We start from the raw sequence: 24,604 nt of genomic DNA on the forward strand, positions 1-24,604 counted from the left end.
ACAAAAAAATATCTATATATATATTATACAAGATGACTGGAAAAAGGCAGCTAACTAGGCCTAACACTACTCTAAAGGGTGGGGGGGGGGGTGAAGAAAACTCTAACAACTGAAAAAAAAAAGAGTTTCTAAGTGGGATCTAAAGGGGTACACAATCTAATTAAACTAATAGGGAAGAATAACTAAATATTACACAATACAGGTAGCAAAAAATACAATAAAGAATTATACGACCTGGAGCAGGTAAACACAACCTCGTAGCTGAAGCGGCAAACGAGATCTGGATATCTGACGCCTAGCATTGTGGGATAAGGGGAGGCCATGAGCCGGTAAATAGCTCTCGAGCTTTAGTAAAAGGCCGAGTCGGAGCCGAGGATCGGCTCCGAACCCATCCAGCAAGAAAGAAGGCGAGATGAAGACAACTAACATGGAATGTTATGGTAGGTACATAACTTCTTATTATACTCAGTGGTTCCCCTAAAAACTTAATCCAGTTATTCCCCTGTGCAACAGTAAGAAAAAGCATGTCATTTTTGTCTGGTATCTTGCTTTTTTGTTCAGACTTTTCCTCTTTTTTTTTTACATTGCAGTAACCACAACTCTTAAAACTGAACAAAGAGAAAGAAGGAAAGAAAAAAAGGGCACCTGTTTACTTTAGTATTCCTGTCGCACTCGAAAATTGAAATATCTTTACTTTTTAGCAAGCGGGTTCTGTTATGCATTATAAAAACATTAATGTTAAGAACAAAGTTTTGTTTTGCTTACAGTTAAACCCCCCCCCCCCCAAACGTTCTTCCAAAAGTTAAGGACATGAAGTAGGCATATGCTTAGGAGTCCCCTTCAAGTTTAACAAAGTCAAAAGAAATTCAGTATTTCCAGGTTTTCTTGTCCTGCCATGTTTCACAGATATAATTAATGCTTTGTAACCCCATATTTGTCAATTTCTGAGTTGCTGGTTTTCTTCTTGTTGATGTCCATCTCCCAGATCCATTCTCTGCTTCATTTCCAGCGTTCCCCCAGTTGTTCTAGTCAACTATTGTTTTTTTTTTCTCTCTCTCAAGTATTTTGCTTTGAAACATTGGAAACTGTTTCACTGCCACAGGCTGTATGTGGGCATTTTTACCAGAAGAACAAGAAGCAAAACCTTCCGTTTGATAGCTCACTTTTTGCTCGACAAACTTTTGTATTTCCTCTTAGCATGTACTGCATCAGAAATGATCTTGACCCTCCAGGAAAGAATATTCTGAAAATAGCTGGATACAGCTGCTTGAATCTCACGGCTGCTTCTCAACATTCACTGGAATGAATTTACTCCTCTGTTAGGTGTACAGTGAGTAATCATTTTCCACAAGCATTCTGCTCTCTCCCAATTATAGTACTTTGTCCTTCTGCCACAGTTTTGTCAGAATAAACTCTTTTTCTGCTGGTAAGATTGCATATTTGCTATTAAAGGTTTAAGTTGCTTTGTCATGGCCAGGTTTGGAGCATACACACAAAATGTGTCCTTTCAATTACAACTCCTGCTGTGTGCTTGTATAAATTTAATGCAGTCTTTCCTTCCAACTTCTCTGGTGCAGCAGAAAATCTCAGGTTTTCCCTATGTGCTCTGTTCTCTAATTCTATTTTGTGAAACATCTTTTCTTGACCAGTCTCCTACTCAGCTAGCCTTTTTCATTTCCACCTCTGATTTTTGCAGTTTTATCACTTCATCTGAATATCTGTTTAAATCTACTTCTATTTTTGCTAGTCTTTTGTTGTTCGAGTTGATGTACTTAAGTTTTTCATCAGCTCTAAACATATTTGACATATTTTTCCTCTAGAGTACTGGAAATCAGGTCTTGCACCAAAGCTGGACCTTGCACTGCTTTTTGCTGAACAGCTGCAGAATTCTTCCTAATTTGTGATGTTCTTTGTGTTTCACTGTTGCAGTCATTACATTTGGGTAATCTGCTGGCAGGTTGCCCTCAGTCGGCCTGAATTCCAAAGTCTTGGGTCCTGCGTCAGTTGCTGTCTTCTCTTCCATGACGTCAGGTCGTCAGGGGTATAAAACATGCAGCTGACGCCATTTTCTTTAGTCTTCCTTGCTGTGCGGTGCCCAAAGCAGAAACATTTCGCAAGTGCCGGTCGGCCGACTACCGAAATATTCGAGTTTGAGTTTCAGAACCGAAGTCTTCACTAAAGCTAAATACCCCATTGGGGAAACTTTTTTTCTTGCTTTTTTACCGATGTCAGAAAGTTAGTAATTGTATTACTTGTGGGAAGCAAATATCTCATAAGGATTTCCATTTATGCTGTATTCCTTGCCTAGACCCTGATCACAATGTACCTGGCTGTCGGTTTTGTGCTAGATTTAATCAACGCACTATTAAGCGTCTGTATATTTTTGTATCTAAATATTTTGGAAACAGATTTAACTACCCAGAAATGTCGTCGGATAGCAGTCCGACTACTGGAGTACATAAAAATGCAAAGAAAAGGACAGAGAAAGGCAGTCGAGATCCAAAACCGATGACGAAGCTTCTCCTAAGCCAGTCGCCGGTTCGCTGGTACTCGGGAGCTTTCGCAGCCCCGGATACCTGCTACCTTCGAGTCGCAGGCCTCTACCGACACCCATGTGGAGTCTGGCATGCTGCAAGATACTCAAGGTATTGGGCCGATGGATGTATCTCCCTCGGATGGTTCCGGTGCCGCTGAGCAGGCACCAGCTTCTGACGGTGTATTCAGACCTCAACATTTTTATATCCGACCGAAAGCTGCAAAACCAAAGGCAAAGACACCTTCTAAAACTAAAAAAAAAACAATGCCTGAGCCACGTGCACAGGCCTCTATGCCTAAAAAACAGATGATCAAAATGGCTGAAGACCTTTATTACCTTGATCAGGGGTACCTATCCCCCTCCAGATAAGAGGGCTAGGCAAGACGCTGACTATGAATCTTCAGATCAGGTTTCTATTTCTTCTGATTCCTCTTCTGATCAGGAATTATCTTTACCTCCCTATGAGGATTCTGATGCTGAGGAGTCTATTCCATCTGCATCTCCTCCTGAGGATTATTCATTTGGAGAAATCTTGCATACTTTTAGGGAGCATTTATACTGGGAGAGTCGAGACTTCTCAGAATCAAAAAAGAGGCTCGGGGATTTCCTTTTCCTCCCTCAGCACAAGCCTTTAGCCATTCCCCCTGTTTAAGACATTGTGGATGATGTGTTTTCGGAGTCCAGCCTGACCCCTGACTCCTTACCTCCGGCTACCAGTATGCCTGACAGGTATTACAGGGTCCCTGACTCTCATAAATTTTTATTTAGTAACCTTGCTGCTGATCCTGAAACTATTTCACAGGATCCAAAGGGAGTTAAGGCCTCAACAGCAAAAAACCCTACCCCCTCCGACAGATTCAAGGGCACTGGATAGATGCGGAAAAAAGGTTTATACATCCGCAACCTTGGCAATCGGGGCCTTAAACTATCAATTTCATATGCTTAAGTACTAGCAACATGTTATGGGATTGCTGAAACAGAAAATGATGTTGATTTCAGAATGTGCTGAAAATAAGGAATTGCAGGAATTATTGCATGCAGCTGAACAAGTTGGAAAGCATACTTTGCAATGTGGTTTTGATTCTTTAGAGGCCTCCTGCAAGGCCACAGTTACTGGATTTGTGATTAGGAGGCATGCCTGGTTAAAGGAACAAAATTTGCCTGATCATGTTAAAGCTAAATTGCTAGATGCACCTTTACAGCATGATTCTCTGTTTGGAATTAAGGCAGAAGAGTTTTTAAAGAAAATGGAAGACAAAGCTAAGCCTATGCAAACTGTTAAAGATTTCTTACAAGTGCAGCTACCTAGATTTAGTAGACACTGGCCTAGAAAAAAATTGGTCCTTTCCTGTGTCAGACAGAGCTCAAAGGGGCAAATCCAGACGCCCTACGGGTTCCAGGTACCAGGCTCAAGACTCCTACAGGTCAAAGCAAATGGGGCGCATCCACTCCAAATCTGGAGGAAATAAAGCGCAAACCTACAGAAAGCAATTCCAATTACTTCCCTCTGCCTACACCAAGCACTTGTGTGTTGGCAGCACCCATAGGGGGAAAATTAGCACTTTTTGCTCAGAATTGGCAGTTAATAACCCAGGACAAGTGGGGACTAAACATCATATCACAGGGATACAAATTCCATTTCCACACTCTGCCAATGACAAAGGGTTGGCCAGATCTGCCAAAAAAAAACAATGGGCAGAGGCACAGAAACAGGTTACGTCCCTCATGGATATGGGGGTCATTCAGACAGTACCAGAACAGGAAAAAGGACAAGGTTTTTACTCAAGACTGTTGTTGGTACCCAGAAAGGACAAGGCCTGACAGCCAATACTGGATTTATCGATTTGGAACGCATACCTGGACATTCCAAAATTCAAAATGCTCAGTTTGCAACAGCTTCTGCCCATGCTGGGCAAGAATGCTTGGCTGGTGACTTTAGACCTAAGAGGCATACCTGCATGTCCCAATAAGACAGTTGTGCAGAAGATACCTCAGATTCAAGGCTGGCTTAATGCATTACCAATTCTCTGCACTGCCCTTTGGCTTATCTACTGCACCCAGGGTCTTTACAAAGTGTCTGGCACCAGTAATTGCATTTTGCAGACAAAGTAGTATTCAATTATATCCTTACTTGGACGACTGTCTCATTCAAGCAGAGAACAAGGACACTCTTCTACGACACCTGGCGTTTGTGAAAAGGCTTCTAACATGCCTAGGGTACACAATAAACGAAAAGAAATCACAACTGGTACCCTCTCAAAAGATAACATTCCTGGGTGCAAGCTTGAATACAACTGCCCAGATGGCTTACCTCATGCCAGTCAAACAAAGGCAACTGACTACTTACTTCAAACTGATGGCAACAAAAACCCAGTCTTCTGCAAGACAAATCTGCAGGCTCTGGGCTTCATGGCATCCTGCATCCTACTAATTCCATATGCAAGACTGCATATGAGGAAACTTCAATGGTACCTAAAAAGTTTATGGAGTCAACATTCACACAGTCTGGAAACAATGATTCCTCTCATCCCCTGCCTGCAACAGGAGTTTCTATGGTGGGCAAAGGCCTGTCACCAAAACATGGAACGGCCCTTCACTCTATCCCCTGCCAGCCAAACTTTAACAACAGATGAATCAGATTATGCCTGGGGGGCCCACATGGCAGGAAGATTCATTCAGGGCATATGAGCACCAAATCAAATGCATCTACATATCAACCAGAAAGAGATGCTAGCTGTTCAAAATGCCCTAACAGCCTTCAAGGACTTACTTCATCCAGGACAGTTACTGATAAAGATGAACACCACCACAGTCGTGGTATATAAACAAGCAAGGGGGCACTCAATCTTACCCCCTTTGCAGATTAGCCATGGCACTGTGGGACACAGCTTTGACCAACCAAATAAATCTTCAAGCTCAATTCCTGCCAGGAAAACAAAACTGTGGCAGACTATTTAAGCAGAAACCTTATGGATCCTCATGAGTGGAAACTAAATCCACTCGTCTTCAGCAGGATAACAGGTCTATGTCTGGGCTCCCCCATTTCTCTATTTGCCTCTCCTCAAAATTATCAACTGAAAAGATTCTGCACAAGGACTTATCACGGACAAGCATGGAAAGTGGATGCCCTATCCTTCAGTTGGAAAAACCTATCCGTTTATGCCTTTCCTCCTCTGCCTCTTCTACCCAAGGTCCTCCTAAAAGTCGGACAAGAGAAGCCAAAGATGATATTAATTGCCCCAGACTGGCCCCACCAATACTGGTACCCAATCCTAAGGAACTTGTCTCGATACCCAGCTTGGACCTTGCCTCAAAAACCACAACTACTGTCCCAGCAAAAACAGTCAGATCCTGCACAATCAACTACAGACTCTGAACCTGGCAGCATGGCTAATCCTGTGATCATAAAGACGACACCTCTCAGTAAAGCTGTGATGGATGCCATTTTGGAAGCCAGAAGGCCTAGTACTAGAAAATCTTATGCTGACAAATGGAAGAGATTCTATGCTTGGAATCGAGCACAAGGAACTGATACAGCAGAACTGCATATTCCTCAGATATTACAGTACTTAACTGAGATGCTTGACAAAGGCCCATCTTTTTCATCAATGAAAATCCATGCCTCTGCCATTTCGGCTCATTACAATACAGAGCCACCAATCTTTTCTCATCCTTTACTAAAGCAGTATCTTAGAGGAGACAAAAATTTAAGGCCTCCTAGAAGATCACCATTACCTGCATGGGACCTCAATTATGTGTTGGAAAAGCTCACCCTGCCTCCATTTGAACCAACTGCTACCGCTGAAATAAAGTTCTTATCATGGAAGACAGCTCTGCTACTAGCAATTACTTCAGCAAGAAGAGTTTCAGAGCTACAGGCCTGCATGGCTGTAGAGCCTTTTATCATATTTTACCCAGACAGGGTGTCTCTGAGGACAAATCCTACTTTTATGCCAAGGCAGTTTCCAGTGTGGCTCTTAACCAAACAATTCATCTGCCAACCTTTTATCCAAATCCCCAGAACAAAGGGGGGAGAATTCTGCATTCCTTGGACGTACACAGACAGCTAAGATTCTACTTGAGCAGGACTAAGAAAAACTGAGCAATTACTAGTGTCATATGCTGCAGGATCAGAAGGAAAGACTATTTCAAAGTCGACTATTTCTAAGTGGATAAGCCATTGCATACGTTTCTGCTACTTACACCATGGCAAACCTGTGCCCAAGGGCATTAGGTCTCACTCCACCAGGGCTGCAGCTACTTCAGCAGCCATTCTCAGAAGACTACCAACCAAGGACATTCTAGAGGCTGCTACTTGGAGTTCTGTTCACACCTTTACAAAGCATTACCATTTGCCTCTCTACTCTTAAGTCCAGGGCAGGCTTTGCCACTGCAGTGCTGCAGGGCCTTATAGCCTCACCTAATGCTGTTTAGCTCCAGCCTCCCAACCATAGCTTTGGGATTCTACCCAAATGTAATGACTGCAACAGTGAAACACGAAGAATATAGTACAGTTGTGTGCACTTACCGTAGATGTTCAAGTGTATTCACTGTTGCAGTCCAGGTTTCCCTCCCGCCATCCCCTATCATTCTACAGTTTATCTTTCCTTCTCTATCTTCTACAACCTATGTGGTGTATTTGCTTGTAGATAAAGGTAAAGTTTATATTGACGCATGTATATATATTTAAATATTTAGAATATTGCTACCTTTTTGGGGGCACCTGACATCGGGGGCAAGAAAAAACAAAGAAAATGCTGTCTGCTGCATATTTTGTACCCCTGACGACCTGACGTCATGGAAGAGAAGACGGCAGCCGACGCAGGACCCAAGACTTTGGAATTCAGGCCGACTGAGGGCAACCTGCCAGCAGATTACCCAAATGTAATGACTGCAACAGTGAATACACTCTAACATCTACATTTATGATAAGTGTACACAACTGTACTTTTTCTCCTCACCGTTTGTGATTGATCTTTTGATGTTCTCTGAATTTATTTTTTGCTGGCATCCAGACAGTGCACTTGCTAGCTATTTGCTGAAATTTACCCGAGAAGACAAGTTCATTGCCTCTCTCTTCTGAGTTTTTCACACTGAGTGAAATTAAGCTGTTAGAGTGCAGCAATCTTGGAAGTCCCTCCATCCCCCTTTTTGTTATTTGAATTTGCCTGTGTGTGTCTATATATAAATTTCTGTATGTGAAGTTGTTAAATCTCGCCGTTTATTCTCAGTGATGATTTCGGAGTTGATCCTCGGCTCCGACACGGCCAATAGCAAAGCTCAGGGTTTGCCAGTAGCTCAAGACCAAGCCCCTTATCCCATGATGCACTGCTGGAATTACCCGAGATCTAGTTTGCCGCGGCACAGATCTCGGTGATGTTCATCGTGTTACACTGCTGCAGTCATCACACTGGTTATCTGCCGTCAGGGTCCCGCAGTCGGCCCGAGTTCCAAAGTCTTGGTCCGGCGTCGGTTGCTATCGCTTCTTCCCTGACGTCAGTGCGACAGGAGTATAAAAGAGGCAGCCAACGCCATTTTCTTCAGTCTTTCTTGCTGCGCGGTGCCCGAAGCAGAAGCAGTTCGCAAGTGCTGGTCGGCAGACTCCTGAGATTTTCAAATCAAATTTCAGACCGAAGTCTTCAATAAAGCCAAGTACCCCGTTGGGTAACCTTTTCTTGCCTCAGTCCGATGTCAGAAAAAGTTAATTGCATTTCTTGTGGGAAGCAAATACCTCATAAGGATTTTCATTCTTATTGTATCCCTTGCCTAGGCCCAGACCACGACATCACAGGTTGTCGGTTTTGTGCTAGGTTTAACAAACTGACTATTAAACGTTGGTTTGATTTCACCCGACATTATTTTGGTAGATAATTTAATTATACCATGCCATCAGAGCAACAGACGACCGGGATGCATAAAAAGCGCAAAGATAAGGACAGGTAGCAGAGACCCAAACCAGACACCGAGGCCTCTGCTAGGCCAGTCGTCGGTTCTCCGGTTTTCAGTGAGGCGCCTACACAGCCCCTGACGACCGCTGATTTAGAACCCCAGCCTGTGTCTGACTCCCAAGAGGAGATTGCAGGGCCTCCAGAGCCTTTATCTTTAGGCCCTTCCGACTTCATGGCTGATGGGGATTCCGGTGTGGTTGAACGGCCGTCAGTTGCTGAAGGTGTCTTCAGACCGACTACACATACTATTAAATCCTTTGCAAAACTGAAAACTCCATTAAAAGTAAGGAAGCCTGTACAGCAGTCTCCAGTGCAAGGCCCCATGCCTAAGAAACAGATGCTTAAGATGGCCGAAGACTTAATTACCCTAATCAGGGGTTCCCATCCCCCACCTGACAAAAGGCCTAGACAGGAGGAGGACTACGCTTCCTCTGACCAGGTTTCCATTACCTCAGATTCTTCTGAGGAACAGGAGTACTCTTTTCTCCCTTATGAAGACTCTGATGCTGAGTCTTTTCCTTCAGCATCTCCCCCAGAAGACTACTCTTTTGGTGAAACTTTACATACCATGAGGGAACATTTCCACTGGGAAGGCCAGGATTACTCTGATTCTAAGAAAAGGCTCAGAGAGTTCCTCTTACTACCCCAGCACAGACCCCTTGCTGTTCCACCTGTGTTAGACATTGTGGATGATGTTTATTCAGAATCTAGCCTTAACCCAGATTCATTACCTCCTGCACCAGCCAAACCAGACAGATACTGCAGAGTCCCTGACTCACATAAATTCCTATATAAAGCCCTGTTGCTGACCCAGAAACCATTTCCCAGGGTCCCAAAGGGGTTAAGGCCTCTATTGCTAAAAATCCTGTACCGTCTGAAAGGGATTCTAGAGCACTAGACAGATGGGGAAAGAAAGTATATACCTCAGCTACTCTAGCTATGAGGGCCTTAAATTGCCAGTTTCACATGCTGAAATATCAACAATATTTGATGTCTCAAGACAAAAAATGAGCACACATACAGAGCAGCCTGATTACAAGGAAATGCAAGATTTGTTGCATTCAGCAGAGCAAGTGGGAAAACATACTTTGCAATGTGGATTTGATAGGTTCATAGGTTCGTACTAGGCTATCTGCCCTAGGGCATTTATAAGCCTAGCCTGAGTGTGTGTGGCTTTCACCACCCCTTAGGATGAGAATACTACACCCTTTTAGGGTTTAGTTTACTGTGCCTCTGTCTAGTAGTGACACAGAGATGACCCCCGGGGTAAACCTACGATCTCCCATCCACTCGTCAAGATTTCTCTTGAATAGAGTTAGTGAGGGGCTCTGCCTAACATGGATTGGGATTCTGTTCCAGAGTGTAGGGAGCCTCTGGGTTATGAATCTGTCCCTCCAGCACGTCCTATTTATTTCTGTGTTGAGGTTTAAGTCTCTTGCTCTCGTGGCTCTGATGGATTTGGATTTTCTGAGGTGGAGCATGTCCATTAATTCCGGATTGGACATGGCCTTGTACGTCGGGCACAGATCACCTCTGAGTAGGCGGTATGCGACTGAATAGAGCTGGAGTTTTTTCAGTCGGGCAGCATATGACATATGTTTAAGACCCTTTATCCTCTTGGTGAGGAACATTTGGGGTCTTTCCAACTGTTGCAGGTGTCGGGTAAGATACAACCCAAATGGGGCATTGTACTCAATCATTGGCCTGATAAGAGAAGAGTACAGGGGCGCAATGACCTCTCTTGATCTAGATGTGAAACCCTTCATGATAAGGTGGGCAATATAGAAGGTCTTCCTAACCACTTTGGCAATGTGAGTGTCAAATGAGAGGTTACTGTCAACCTGGTTCCCTAGGTCCCTGATTACCTCTTCCATTAATGGATTACCACCTATGTGGTAATTTGTGGGTACCTTGTTTTTCCCAAAGGGTATGACTATACATTTTTTGGCGTTCAGCTTTAGGCCATGGCTCTGGCACCAATTATCCGTTTCTATGAGGCCTCTCTGAAGGATGTTTGTGTCCGCTGGGTTCTGTCCTTGAGCCAGTTTGCAACCCATCTTGTGACATATGGGTTTACATTTAAGCTGGTGAGTTTGTCTATGATGCCCGAGTGGGGTATTGTGTCAAAGGCTTTTGCAAGGTCAAGGTAGGCTGTGTGAACTGCCTTACCCTCATCAATGGCCTTAGTGACCGTTTCAAAAAAGTCGACCAAGTTCAAAAGGCAGGATCTGCCCTTGACAAAGCCAAATTGGGTAGGATCCAATGTCTGTAGGTCCCCAATGTCTTTGTTTGAGTTCCATAATGATCCTCTCCATAGCTTTGCAGACCAGGCTCGTCAGGCTTATGGGGCGGTAATTTCCAGGGTCCGTAGAAGCACCGCCTTTGTGAAGTGGGACCACTGTTACTGTACGCCACTCTTTGGGTACGTATCCTGTAGTAAGGCTAAGATTAAACAGCAGCCTTGTGTGTGGGTTTAGTTCCTCTTGGAAGCTTCTTGCAGAGCAGCTGTAACAGGATCTGCCATTCGTAGGCATGCTTGGTTAAAAGAACAGACTTTACCTGATCATGTTAAAGCAAAGTTATTGGATGCACCCTTACAGCAGGATGTTTTATTTGGTGTGAAAGCAGAAGAGGTTTTAAAGAAAATGGAGGATAAGGCAAAATCTATGCAGACGGTCAAGGATTTTTTACAGGTCCAACCCTCTCATTTCAGCAGAAATTGGCTAACCAAAAACTGGACATTTCCAACTTCTGACAGACCACAGAGGGGCAAATACAGACGTCCAAGGGGCAGAGGTCAGCCACAAGACTTTTACAAGCCACGACAATGGGGTGCCACAGCCCAGAAAGGTGGAGAAGACAGGTCTCAAACTATCAGAAGACAATCACAATGACTTGCCCCTCAGACTGCCAAGCAAATCACTCTTGACAGCTCCCTTGGGAGGAAAACTTGCACTTTTTGCAGACAATTGGCACATCATCACAAAAGACAAATGGGTCCTAAATATTGTAACTCAAGGATAACAGGTTCCACTTTCACACTTTTACCAAGGATAAAAGGAATGCCAAACCTGTCATCAAGTCAATGGGCAGAGGCTCAAAGACAAATTACAGCACTCATGGACATGAGAGCCATTCAGTAGGTTCCTACACAGGAGCAAGGACAAGGATTTTACTCAACTCTCTGGTTCTCCGAAAGGGCAAAGCCTGGAGACCCATTCTGGACCTTTCAATTCTAAACACATACCTGGAAGTACCCAAACTCAAGATGCTCACACTACAGCAACTTCCCATGCTGGGCAAGAAGGCTTGGCTAGTAACATTGGACCTCAAGGAGGCATACCTGCATGTCCCTATCAGACAAAATTGCAGAAGATACCTCCGATTTATAGCATGTACAACTCATTACCAATTCACTGCACTGCCCTTTGGCTTATCTACTGCGCCCAGGGTCTTCACAAAATGCCTGGCACCAGTAATTGCATACTGCAGACAAAGAGGAATCCAAATATATCCATACCTGGATGACTGCCTTATTCAAGCAGACAGCAAGGACATTCTTTTAAAACATCTGGCATTTGTAAAAAACCTACTAAGTTGCCTAGGGTACACAGTAAACGAAAAGAAGTCAAAACTAGTGCCCTCACAAGACATAATATTCCTGGGTGCCAGCTTAAATACAATGGCCCAGATGGCTTATCTCACGCCAGACAATCAAGGACAACTGACTCAATACTTCAAAATGATGGCAACAAATACCAAACTCCCTGCAAGAAAAATTCTTCAGGCCTTGGGATTCATGGCATCTTGCATACTACTAATACCATATGCCAAACTGCATATGAGGAAATTACAATGGTACCTGAAAAGCGTATGGACTCAACACAGCCACAGCTTGGAAACAGTAATACCACTAATTCCCTGCCTTCAACAGGAGTTTCTATGGTGGGCTCGGGCATGTCACCTCAACAAGGGTCAGCCTTTCACCTTGCCCACAGCCAGGCAAACAATGACAACAGATGCACCGGATTACGCCTGGGGAGCACACATGGCAGGACATTGTATTCAGGGCAAATGGTCTGCAGATCAAATGAATCTCCACATCAATCAAAAAGAGATGCTAGCTGTTCAAAATGTCCTAACAGCTTTTAAGGACCTCCTACATCCAGGGCAACTTCTAATAAAGGCGGACAACACCACAGTGATGTGGTACATAAACAAGGGGGCACACATTCCTACCCCCCATGCAGGCAAGTAATGGCCTTGTGGAACACAGCACTGACCTACCAAGTTCAACTACAAGCACAATTCCTGCCAGGAAAGAAAAATACATTGGCAGACAAACTAAGCAGAAATATCATGGATCCTCACGAGTGGAAACTAGACCCGCAAGTATTCACAATGATAACTCAAAAATGGGGGAGCCCAGACATAGATCTGTTTGCCTCCCCCCAAAACTACCAACTGCGAAAGTTTTGCACAAGGACATACCACACACTAGCTGGGAAGGTGGACGCCCTCTCATTCAGTTGGAAAACACTAACAGTGTATGCCTTTCCTCCACTGCCTCTTCTGGCAAAGGTGCTGCTAAAAGCCAGATTAGAGAGGCCACAAATGATACTCATTGCTCCAGACTGGCCACGCCAACACTGGTATCCAATATTAAGGAACATGGCTCAAGGCCCACCATGGATTTTACCTCAAATTCCTCACCTGCTGACTCAGCAAAACAATCAGATTCTACACAGCCAGCTCAAGACTTTAAATCTGGCTGTATAATAGATTATCTAAACAACCAGTCAACACTTCTCTCTACAGCTGTTATGGATGTCATGCTGGAGGCCAGGAGACCCAGCACCAGGAAAACCTACTCAGACAAATGGTAAAGATTCTTCGCCTGGAACCAGGCTAAAGGCCAAAATCCTCTTGTCCCAAATATTCCTCAGATTCTGCAATATTTAACTGAGATGTTGCACAAAGGCCTTTCCTTTGGATCTATAAAGATCCACACTTCAGCTGTTTCAGCTCATTACAACACGGATCCTCCTATTTTTTCACTTCCATTATTAAGACAGTGCCTCAGAGGGGCTAAGAACATAAGGCCCCCCGAAGAGCACCAACTCCAACTTGGGACCTCAATTTTGTTTTGGAAAAACTTACACTACCGCCCTTCGAGCCAGCTTTTTCAGATGATTTACAATTTTTATCATGGAAAACTGCCCTGCTGCTAGCAATAACTTCAGCACGAAGAGTCTGAGCTGCAGGCTCTAATGGCAGTGGAGCCTTTCATCATTTTTCATCAAGACAGAGTCTCTTTACGAACTAACCCTTCCTTTATGCCAAAGGTAGTATCCAGTGTGTCTCTAAACCAAGCCATTCATTTACCCACCTTTTATCCAAGCCCCCAGAATAAAGGGGAAAGGGTCCTACACTCTTTGGACATTCACAGGCAATTATTTTTCTACTTGGATAAAACAAAGGTTTTCAGAAAATCTGATCAGCTCTTTGTATCCTACGCTGCAGGATCTCAAGGAAAGCCTATATCAAAACAGACCATTTCAAAATGGATAGGACATTGTGTCCGTTTCTGCTACACACACCATGGGAAACGTGTACCTGGTAACATTAGGCCTCATTCCACCAGGGCTACAGCAACATCAGCAGCCTTCCTCAGAGGGGTACCAACCAAGGATATTTTGGAAGCTGCAACTTGGAGTTCAGTGCACACCTTCACCAAGCACTACCACTTACCACTATACTCAAAAACCACAGCTGGCTTTGCCACTGCAGTTTTGCATGGCCTGCTAGCTTCTCCAAACCCTGTTTAGTACCAACCACCCAGCCTTAGCTTTGAGATTCAACCCAAGGGGATGACTGCAGCAGTGTGACACTTTGAACATAGTACAGTTTTGTACCTACCATAAATGTAGATGTTCGAGTGTTCACACTGCTGCAGTCCAGGTTACCCTCCCACCTTCCCCTCTTCTTACCTGGGTTTTATCTATAGCTCCCTGTTTATACAATCTCTAAGATGTATTTCTATATGGTGTATTTGCTTACAGCTGTAGCTGTTGTTTTCTACTTATGTAATTTACTTAGGATTATGTATTGCCTTCCTATTTGGGGGCATCTGACATCTGGGGCAAGAAAAACTGAAGAAAATGGCATCAGCTGCCTCTTTTATACCCCTGTCGCACTGACGTCAGGGAAGAAGCGACAGCAACCGACGCCAGACCAAGACTTTGGAACTCGGGCCGACCTGCGGGACCGCTTGATGGCAGATAACCCAAGTGTGATGACTGCAGCAGTGTGAACACTCTAACATCTACATTTATGGTAGGTACAAAACTGTACTTTCCAGATAGCTAGAGATGTCGGATGAGAAAGAGAAGCCACATCCTAAATCTGGCTTAAAAAAATGTACAGATTGTGGACAAAAAAATGTCAGTCACTGACTGGCACGTTCAGTGTGTTTATTGTCTAGGGGCATTACACCTCCAAGACCCTTGTAGCATCTGTCACTCCTCTTCCAGGGTACTTTTAGAGAGGAGAAGGAAATTGGTGGCTATGGGTTTACTTCAGCACCCCTTCTCGTAAGCACTGGGTGACCAGGATGGTGCTAGTGAATCCTCAGTCATCCAAGTCTTCAGGTGACAACAAAGTATCGAAAAAGGCTGAAAAAAATGGAGGGTGTAGGGCCATCGGTTCCACTGCCCTCTGAACTGAGTGTCCCTTCTGTTCGGAGCCAGATCCCAGCTTTGGAGCCGGTTTCTGAAATTCCCTCATCTCCTCTGCTCCAGTCAGCACCCTTGGTGCCCTCCTCGAAGTCTTCTGTCAGCCTCTCAGATCTGGATATGGACCGGTTGGTGCAGAAGCTTTTACGGGCACCAGGCCTTGTCAAATTGTTGGCTCCGCAGGAAGGCAAGACTCTGTTTGCCATTGGAGTCCATTTTTCTACCCCTACTCTGCCCTATCCCAAGGGCCCTAAGGGCGGAAAGATGTGGTTCCGAAAAGCACAGGGAGCCTTTCTGGACACATGTGGAGAAACCCCCTCTAGACGCAGAGAAGGGGGGGTTATAATGGAAAACTCTGCCTGCGCGGCAGGGGGGGGGGGTCCGCAACAGCAGGGTGACAGAGGCCAGTTCTCTGGCCAGCCCTACCAGCGCTTCTGAAAGGAGACCTGGCTATCCGGCTCTGGAGGCAGTCGCGGGTCGCTTATCTTTTTCCCCAGAAGCCTGGCTAAGCATAACATCCGATACCTGGGTACAAGGCATCATTTCCAGAGGGTATTTCATACCGTTCTCTTCCCCTCCCACTCCTGTCAACAGAATCCCGGATTTTCCACCCTGTCTCAGGGAACAAGCAGCTATAGAGGTCCGCAGGTTGCTAGAAAGAGTCCATCCAGCCAGTCCCAGCAGACCAAACAGGATTCGGAACTTACTCAAGATTCTTTTTGGTTCCAAAGAAAACAGGGGTCTGGAGACTTACCTTGGAACTCAGCAAACTCAACCAATTTGTAAAAAAAAGATAAGTTCAGAATGGTCACGCTTCAGACCATTCTTCCCTTTCTAGGGAAAGGCGATTGGATGTGTTCCATCGATCTCAAGGACGCGCACTACCACATAAAGATGGACAGACACTCCAGAGATCACCTGCATTTCCAGCTGGGAGCCAATCGCTATGAGTTTCAAGCCCTGCCCTTTGGTCTCACTACAGCCCCCATAGTGTTAACCAAATGCATGGCAGTAGTCACGCCTCACCTGAGGCGTCTAGGATTCTAGGTGTTTCCAAATCTAGACGATTGGCTCCTTACTGCCACCACCAGGCATCAATTGATTCAGGCAACGCAATCTACTCTGACACCACTTGGGCATTACAGTCAACTTCGAAAAGTCTGCCTTGTTGCCATCACAGCATACCGTCTTTAAAGGAGCAGAGTTAGATACCTCAACCACCACTCTACGTCTTCCAGTTGAAAGGGTCTCAATTCTTCACCAACACTTCAACGCATTGGTGTTGAATAACAGAGCTACAGCCGGAGACGTCTTGAAGGTACTAGGTTTGATGGCGGCAGCAATTCTAGCCATTCCACTCGCAAGGATGCATATGCGAATTCTTTAATGGCTCCTGTTCGCTCAGTGATCTTACCAGAAATTGCCAATGAGCCATATGATTCTCATCAGAAACTCTTGCAAGAGGGACCTTTGGTGGTGGTTGATGTCTCTTCATGTCACAATAGGAAGACCCTTTGTGCCCCCCCCCAGTAACTACTGTGACCACGGACGCTTCTCAGATAGGGTGTTTGGGGGGGGGGGGCATTTTCAGGGAAAGACTGCCCAAGGCACATGGACGGATTAAGAGGGTGTCCTAATGGTTAAGGTGTTTGCCTTACAAACACAAGGTGCAGGGTTTGAGCCTCACAAGGGATAATTGGCTAGGCTTACAATGGCTCGCAAGGGCAGTTAGCTTAGTACTAAACTATGAACTATCTGCATGTCAATGTCCTGGAGTTGAGGGCAGTACTTGTGGCGTTGCAGTACTTTCAGGGCTCTCTTCCTCTAGGGACAATTGCAATTCAGACAGACATGTCAGTGGTCTGGTACTTGAACAAACAGGGCGGAACCAAGTCTTATCCCCTTTGTCGAGAAGCCCTCAGGGTATGGCAATGGGCTGTGTCATCCCAGCGTTTTCTGTTAGCAACGCACATCCCGGGAAAATCCATTGTGATAGCGAACAAGTTGAGCAAGGCAATCCTGTTGCCTCACGAGTGGTCTCTCAACCAACATGTTGCGGACATGATTTTCCGCAAATGGGGCCATCCTTGCTGCGACCTCTCTGCCAGTCACATCAATACCAAATGCAGAAGCTACTTTGCCCTATTACCACCTCTGGGACATCCCCCAAGAGACACACTTGTACACGATTGGCTTCCAGGTCTCCTATATGCATTCCCTCCAATTCCATTGATACCCATGTTTTTACAGAAAGCAAAGTCCCTGGGAAGGACTGTTATCCTTATATCCCCTTATTGGCCTCGACAGATTTGGTTCCCTTTTCTTCATCATCTGCTGGCGGATCCATGGATCCTGGACCCAGTTCCAGACGACCTGACACACCCGTCAGGGGACCTCCATCCTTCATTGCAGTCTCTAAAGCTGACTGCTTGGCTGATCCACTTCCCCAAATAGCCAGGCTTCATTCACTCTCAGATGACAGAAGTCAAATTCTATTGTCTTCTCATAAGCCATCCACCAGAAAACTATATCGCAGTAAGTGGGGAAAGGTTCGCCATTTGGGCCAGTATACAAAAAATTAACCCTTTCCGAGCTCCTTTGTCATCCATTTTAGAGTTTTTGACACTGATTTTTAAGGAAGGAGCAGCAGCTGGCACAGTTTGGGTTCAATTAGCCGCTATATCTAATTTCCACCTTGGATTGGATGGGTTAAATATTATGGGCCCATAAGTTATCTAAGGTTTTTCTCAAAGGTGTTTTTCAAATGAGGCCTCCTCCTGTCAAAATCCCTTATTCTCCCTGGAATTTGAATTTTATGCTATCTCAAATAATTCTTCACCCCCTCCGAACCAGCATCATCTTGTGATCTCAAATTCTTGTCCTGGAGAGCTATTTTTCTAGTGGCCATTACTTCTGTCCGCAGAGTGTCAGAACTTCAAGCATTATCTATCAGACCTCCTTATATGATTTTCCATGCTGATCGAGTATCTCTCAGAACAAACCCCTCCTTTTTGCCTAAAGTCTGTTCTGAGTCTAATGTCAATCAGATCATTGAGTTGCCAGTCTTTTTTCCCAACCATTCCAACAAATTAGAATACATGCTGCACAAACTTGACGTGTACAGACTGCTCAGATTTTATCTTGTCTAAGGATATTAGAAAATCGGATCAACTTTTTGTATCCTTTTCGGAGGCCAGAAGAGGTAGACCAGTGGCTAAAACAACCCTTTCAAAATGGTTATCTGACTGTTTCTCATTTGTTCATGCAATTGCTAACATACTTTTGCCACACAAAGTAAAGGCTCATTCAACCAGAGCAGTTTCTACGTCTTCTGCTTTTCAAGCTAAATTGCTCCTTGATAACATTTGTGCTGCAGCCACTTAGTCCAAGCTTCATACTGTTGTCACTCATTACAAAGTGGATAAGGCTTCCAGGGACAGGTCGTCTTTTGGTTCTATGGTCCTGAAAAATGTACTCCAGTGAGCCACCCAGGATTGCGGGTGCTAGTGACACTACCCATCAGTGAGAATAAACTGCGAGATTTAACAACTTCACATAAAGATGTTATGTACTCACCATAACGTTCCATGTGAGTTGTTTATCTCGCCTTTATTCTCACGTCCCTCCCTCCATCCGCCTCCTGGCTGATAGTTGACCTAGAGGCTAGTATCATCCTGTTTGTTCAATACTTCTTCCTTCTTGGGGAGTGCACCCCTTACAGGAGTATATATATACATGCAGCAAACAAGATCTGAGGTAATTCCAGCAATGCATCGTGGGATAAGGGGCTTGGTCTCGAGCTACTGGCAAACTTTGAGCTTTGCTATCGGCCGTGTCGGAGCCGAGGATCGGCTCCGAACCCATCCGTGAGAATAAAGACGAGATAAACAACTCACATGGAACGTTATGGTGAGTACATAACTTCTTTTTCTATCATATCTATATCTTTATGCATATCTATATGTAATGTGTGTGTGTGTGTGTGTGTGTTTGTGTGTGTAGGTAGGTATATATTTTTTTCTTTTACTTTCAGGGCTCAGCCTCCCACTCTATTGGCATGAAAGCTCTGAAGGGCTTGATCCGTTCTCTGTTTTAGGCCGCTCTGCTTGGGCTGCCTAATGGTTTGAGCCCATTGAAGCTGCCTTGAAACTTTGGATGCTGGCTGGCTGTTGCATCCTTGGCAGGATTTAACCCCATATAGCTAACGCTACTGCAGCACTGATTATTCAGAGGTCTGCTGTTAAGTTTACTTACACAGGTGTACTACCTAGGTTGTCTTTCAGGCTGCAGTGGTCAGAGGAATGTCCCCATAAAGGAGGCCATCTGGGAGGCTGAAAGTTTTGCTGTTGGTGAGGATGCATCTCTTACAGGATACGAAAGCTATGTACTTCACATAGTGATAGGCTTTGAGTAAATGAACAAGAAATTACCCATTCATCCGTCTTCTGTCTTTGTTGTTGACATGTTCTAGAGTTTACAAATTACTTTTTATGCTTAGTTTTACATGTATTATCTGAAATTTGGAGAGGAAGGTTTTCGCATAGGCAATTATGGATAAAAGTAGAGGGGCTAGTTATCCTGGCAAAGTTTCAGATACCATCTTGTGTGCCGTTTAAATGGATGGACCTGCTCATCCAGTCCAAGCTATATTGCAAGTGTATGACTTTTGTTTACCCTAAGTTTTGCATTTCACTTTGTTATAGTTATAGCTGCCCTTTTTTGGCATGTAGTTTGACTTTTGAATGAACATTTTAAAAAAGTAGCAGATGCATATAAAAATCACTAGAAATACTCTGGCAAAATGCAGACATGTACAAAAATATTTGCATATCTCTGTTGGCGTCCTGTAGCTCCAGTTTGTATGCAGAGATTAACTGAGTTGGGAGTATCATAGAAGCAGGAAGATGACAGAATATTGCCATCTATGTTAGCTGGAAATGTGGTGCTGATGAGTAAGACTGTAGTTATATGAGCGGTGATGGATATTAAAAGGTACATTTACTTAACCACATCCCCTGAAAATGTCATTGCTTGTTTGTAATGACATAGAGGAGCACGTGAGAGTAAGTTTAGCTTTGAAGAATGTTAAAATACAAATGAATTGTGTAACCAAGAGAGTAAATTTCCTTAAGGAGAAGGGGGAAAGGCATTTGAAAGTCAGAGGATGCAGCAGGATGGCATTTGTCATAGAGTGCAGAAGTGGTGAGTCAGTTGGAGGAGTATCACTGAAGCCCTGTAACAATTGTACAGTCTTATGGAGGAAGATGCAGTGTGCCCCTTCTCAGTGGGAAATCACTTGAGAAGTGATCTGGAGGCTGTTGAGGCTAGCCAAGATATATTTCTGAGAGAAAGCAAAAAATGTCTTTCTTAATCTTAAATCTTTATTGTTCTGTATGTAAATTGCATGCATGTTTATGTTCAGCTAGAGTTATAATTAAAACAGTTATAAAAGCAAGTGTATTTTATTATTACTGTCCTATTATTTTGGTGTTTCTGGTAATTGTTTCTTTTCATTTCAGGGACAAGTTATTCCCCACAAGAAAATCATAATCACAGCACTCATCACAGCACCAATTCACACACTGCTAATGCTACCAGCAATCCAAGTAAAACTTCAGATCTAGTAAGTAGTCCATTATGGGTTCAGGTATATTTTAAAAACTTGCCTTGTTCCTTTTTGTTTATATTACTGGTGGCTGCCCATATCTAGAGACAAAATATAATCACTCTTAAATTTCTTTCTGTTATATGTAGATGAGCAGAATGCCATAGAAGGATAACATTTAATGCTGCTACCCTGAAGGGAAGCAACACTTTTGATGTACCTTTAAGTTCTTAATTTTATTGTGGTTAGCACTTAGTGTATAGTTGCTATAGTTAATGGTTTAAGATTCGGTGACTTAAGTAATAATAAAATATAATCTCTTTTTGTGCTTTGGTATCTTGACACATATATCACTTGCAATATTCATTTGCATCTACTTAGAAATGCATAGCGTGGTGACTTCCTTTTTTAAACTTCCTTGCTCTATCACACAAGTAAGCATACTCTGCATATTGTTGATTGCTTGGGTATGGTTCTTGGGTGTTAGGATTGGTCTGCACATAATCCATTCCTAGGCTGCTAACCCCTTCTAACATATTCCTTGAGGCTATACTTTTTTCCTCTTGTAGTTCCAAGTAAAAGGAAGCAGGAGGATGGTGGCTGGCATACACCTGCAGCTGGATCTCTTCTTAGGGACCCAGTATTGTGGTGAACTTTCATATCCTGTGCCATACAGCTTTAGCTGAAAAATCCAGTATGACAGAGTTTAACAGCAGCCAAATTTGGGGGGGGTTAAGTTAGAGAGTATAATCTTGTAATCTTGAGAATGGTGGCTCCAAAGGAAGCCTTGTCTAAAGACCATATCATTTTTGCAATGCTTTGCAAAGGTGCTGTTTAGGGAAGACAACATTTCAAGTTTCTCAGATGTTATACATTTAGGAAAGCATTGGCTAGTAATGTTACCTTTACATTTATTTTGTGAAGACATCTAAGTACCTTTAGTTGATTTGTAAGAGGGTCTTCCTCCAGAGATCTTTGGCTGTGCACATTGTCTATCAGATGAAAATGGCAGTGTTTTCAGCAAGCTCCTGCTTTTAGGAATATTTTTACTCCTGTAGAAATATACTCCATGAAGTAATGCACTTGTCACTTGGTTATGTATGCGTCGTCCTTATACGGTCATTTCTCCAGAGGCTGCCATTTTGCCCCCACACCACTAGTTGGCCCCTTCTGCAAATCAAGTAGCAGCACAGGTCAGGCATTACATTAGAATTGAAAGTAATAAGTGTCTGGTTAACTGTTAAAAGAGAACTCCAGCGGCTGCTGAGACTGTTTCCAGGATGAGCTATTGTTTTCAGTGGGAGAACACTTTGGATGTTCTTCGTGTTTCACTGTTGCAGTCATTACATTTGGGTTATCTGCTTGCAGGTTGCCCTCAGTCGGCCTGATTAACAAAGCCTTGGGTCCTGTGTCGGTTGCTGTCCCTTCTTCCATGACGTCAGGTCGTCAGGGGTATAAAACATGCAGCAGACGCCATTGTCCCAGTCTTTCTTGCCGTGCGGTGCCCGAAGCAGAAGCAGTTCGCAAGTGCTGGTCGGCCGACTCCTGAAATGTTCGTTTTCGAGTTTCAGAACCTAAGTCCTCAACTAAAGCTAAGTACCCCGTTGGGGAAATTTTTTCTTGGTCCTTACCAATGTCAGTAAAAGTTAATAATTGCATTACTTGTGGAAAGCAAATACCTCATTCATTCGTACTGTATTCGTTGCCTAGGCCCTGACCACGACGTACCTTGCTGTCGTTTTTGTGCTTTATTTAATCAGCACACTATCCATTGTAGGTATATTTTCGCCTCTAAATATTTCGGTTCTCTGTTTAATTATCCAGAAATGTTGTCGATTAGCCATCCGACTACCGGGATTCTGAAAAAATGCAAAGATAAAGACAGGGACAGGCTGCTGAGGTCCAAAGCTGCCGGTGTAGCTTCTCCTAAGCCAGTCGCCAGTTCGCTCGTACTCAGTGAGGCGCTTTCGCAGCCCCTGATACCCACTACTCCTGATTCGCAGGCCTCTACTGAGACCCATTCAGAGTCTGGTATGCCGCGAGATGCTTTAGCTATGGAACCCACAGATGTCTCTACCTTGTATGGGTCCGGAGCTGCTGTGCAGGCACCGGCTTCTGAGGATGTATTCAGGCCTACGGGCTTGTCTCCTTCATTACTTAGGCCTAAATCTCGATCCATGTGTAAAAAAACGATGCCCAGGCCACATGCTCAGGCCTCTCTTCCTTAAAAACCAATGATGAGAATGGCTGAAGATCTAATAACTCTAATCAGGGGTAGCCAACCCCCCTCTTCTAAGAGGCCTAGGACTGAGGTTGATTATGAATCTTCTGATCAGGATTCTGTTTTTTCTGACTCTTCTGATGATCTGGATTTGCCCTTACCTACTTATGAGGATTCTGATGTAGAGGACTGTATTGCCTCTGCTTTCCCTCTTGAAGATTTTTCTTTTGTGGAAACCTTACATTCTCTCTTCCCACTGGGAAATCAGGATTTTTCTGATTAAAAAAAGAGGCTTAGGGATTTCCTTCTCCTACCTCAGCATAGGCCTTTAGCTATTCCTCCTGTACTAGACATTGTTGATGATGCTTTCTCGGAATCTAGTTTGGCCTGTGATTCCCTGCCTCCTGCTCCCAGAAAACCTGACTGGTACTACAGGGTCCCTGAGTACCACAAGTTCCTTTTCAAAAATCCTATTGCAGATCCAGGGACTATTTCACAGGGGCCCAAGGGCATTAAGGCTTCTACTGCTAAAAATCCTGCCCCTTCTGATAGAGACTCCAGGGCGCTGGATAGATTGGGTAATAAGGTTTACACTTCTGCAACCTTGGCCATTAGGGCTTTAAACTGCCAGTTTCATATGTTAAAATATCAGCAACATGTTATTGGACTGCTTAAACAGAAAATAATGTTGATTTCTGACTGTGTGAAAATAAAGAATTACAGGATTTAATGCATTCTGCTGAACATGTTGGAAAACGTACTTTGCAGTGTGGTTTTGATTTATTAGAAGCCTCTTGCAGGGCTGCTGTTATTGGGTCTGTGCTCAGAAGGCATGCTTGGCTTAAGGAGCAAACTTTGCCTGATCATGTTAAGGCTAAATTGTTGGATGCTCCTTTAAATCAGGAACGCCTGTTTGGCAACAAGGCTGAGGAAGTTCTTAAAAAGATGGAAGATAAAGCTAAATCTATGCAAACTGTTAAATATTTTTTACAAGTTCAACCTCCTAGGCACTGACCCTCTAAGAATTGGTCCTTTCCAGCCCCTTCCAGGTCTTCTCAAGCCAAACCCAGACACAGCAAAAACCCCAGGTTTCAGTCCCAGGGGACTCGCAGAACTAAGCAGTGGGGGGCCTCCACTTCCAAGTCTGGGAATAATAAGACTCCCCCATATGGTAAACTGTCTCAATGACTTCCTTTTAAAATTTCCAAGCACTTATCAACTGACTGCCCCTTTGGACAGAAAGATTGCTCTTCATGCAAAGAATAGGGAACTCATTACCCAGGACAAATGGGTTTTAAATAGTGTCCCAGGATACAGATTTCACTTCCACACGTTGCCAACACCAAGTGGGTGGCCGGACCTACCCCCAAATCAGTGGGCAGAGGCCTAAAAACAAGTACTTCCTCTCAAGCATGGGGGCTATTCAACTGGTACCAGAAGAAGAAAAGGGACAAGGTTTCTACTTGAGACTTTTCCTAGTACCCAGAAAGGACAATTCATGGCATCCTATCCTGGACCTGTCTACTTAAACACCTTTTTGGAGATTCCAAAATTCAAGAT

The 24,604-nt window shown here is 44.1% G+C and overlaps 1 protein-coding gene across 2 annotated transcripts in view; it reads left to right on the forward strand.

Moving 5' to 3' along the window:
- The window catches only part of WAC (WW domain containing adaptor with coiled-coil), a 2,564,300-nt gene that overhangs the window by 357,317 nt on the left and 2,182,379 nt on the right, over positions 1-24,604 (forward strand). For both annotated transcript variants that reach the window (XM_044066675.1, XM_044066674.1), the window contains exon 4: positions 20,738-20,841. In XM_044066675.1, the coding sequence (XP_043922610.1) occupies positions 20,738-20,841 (104 nt within the window). The remainder of the gene's footprint in view (positions 1-20,737; positions 20,842-24,604) is intronic.

Source organism: Protopterus annectens, chromosome 3.part1 (genome assembly GCF_019279795.1).
Source record: "Protopterus annectens isolate FY-2018-M chromosome 3.part1, PAN1.0, whole genome shotgun sequence".
Lineage (NCBI taxonomy): Eukaryota > Metazoa > Chordata > Ceratodontiformes > Protopteridae > Protopterus > Protopterus annectens.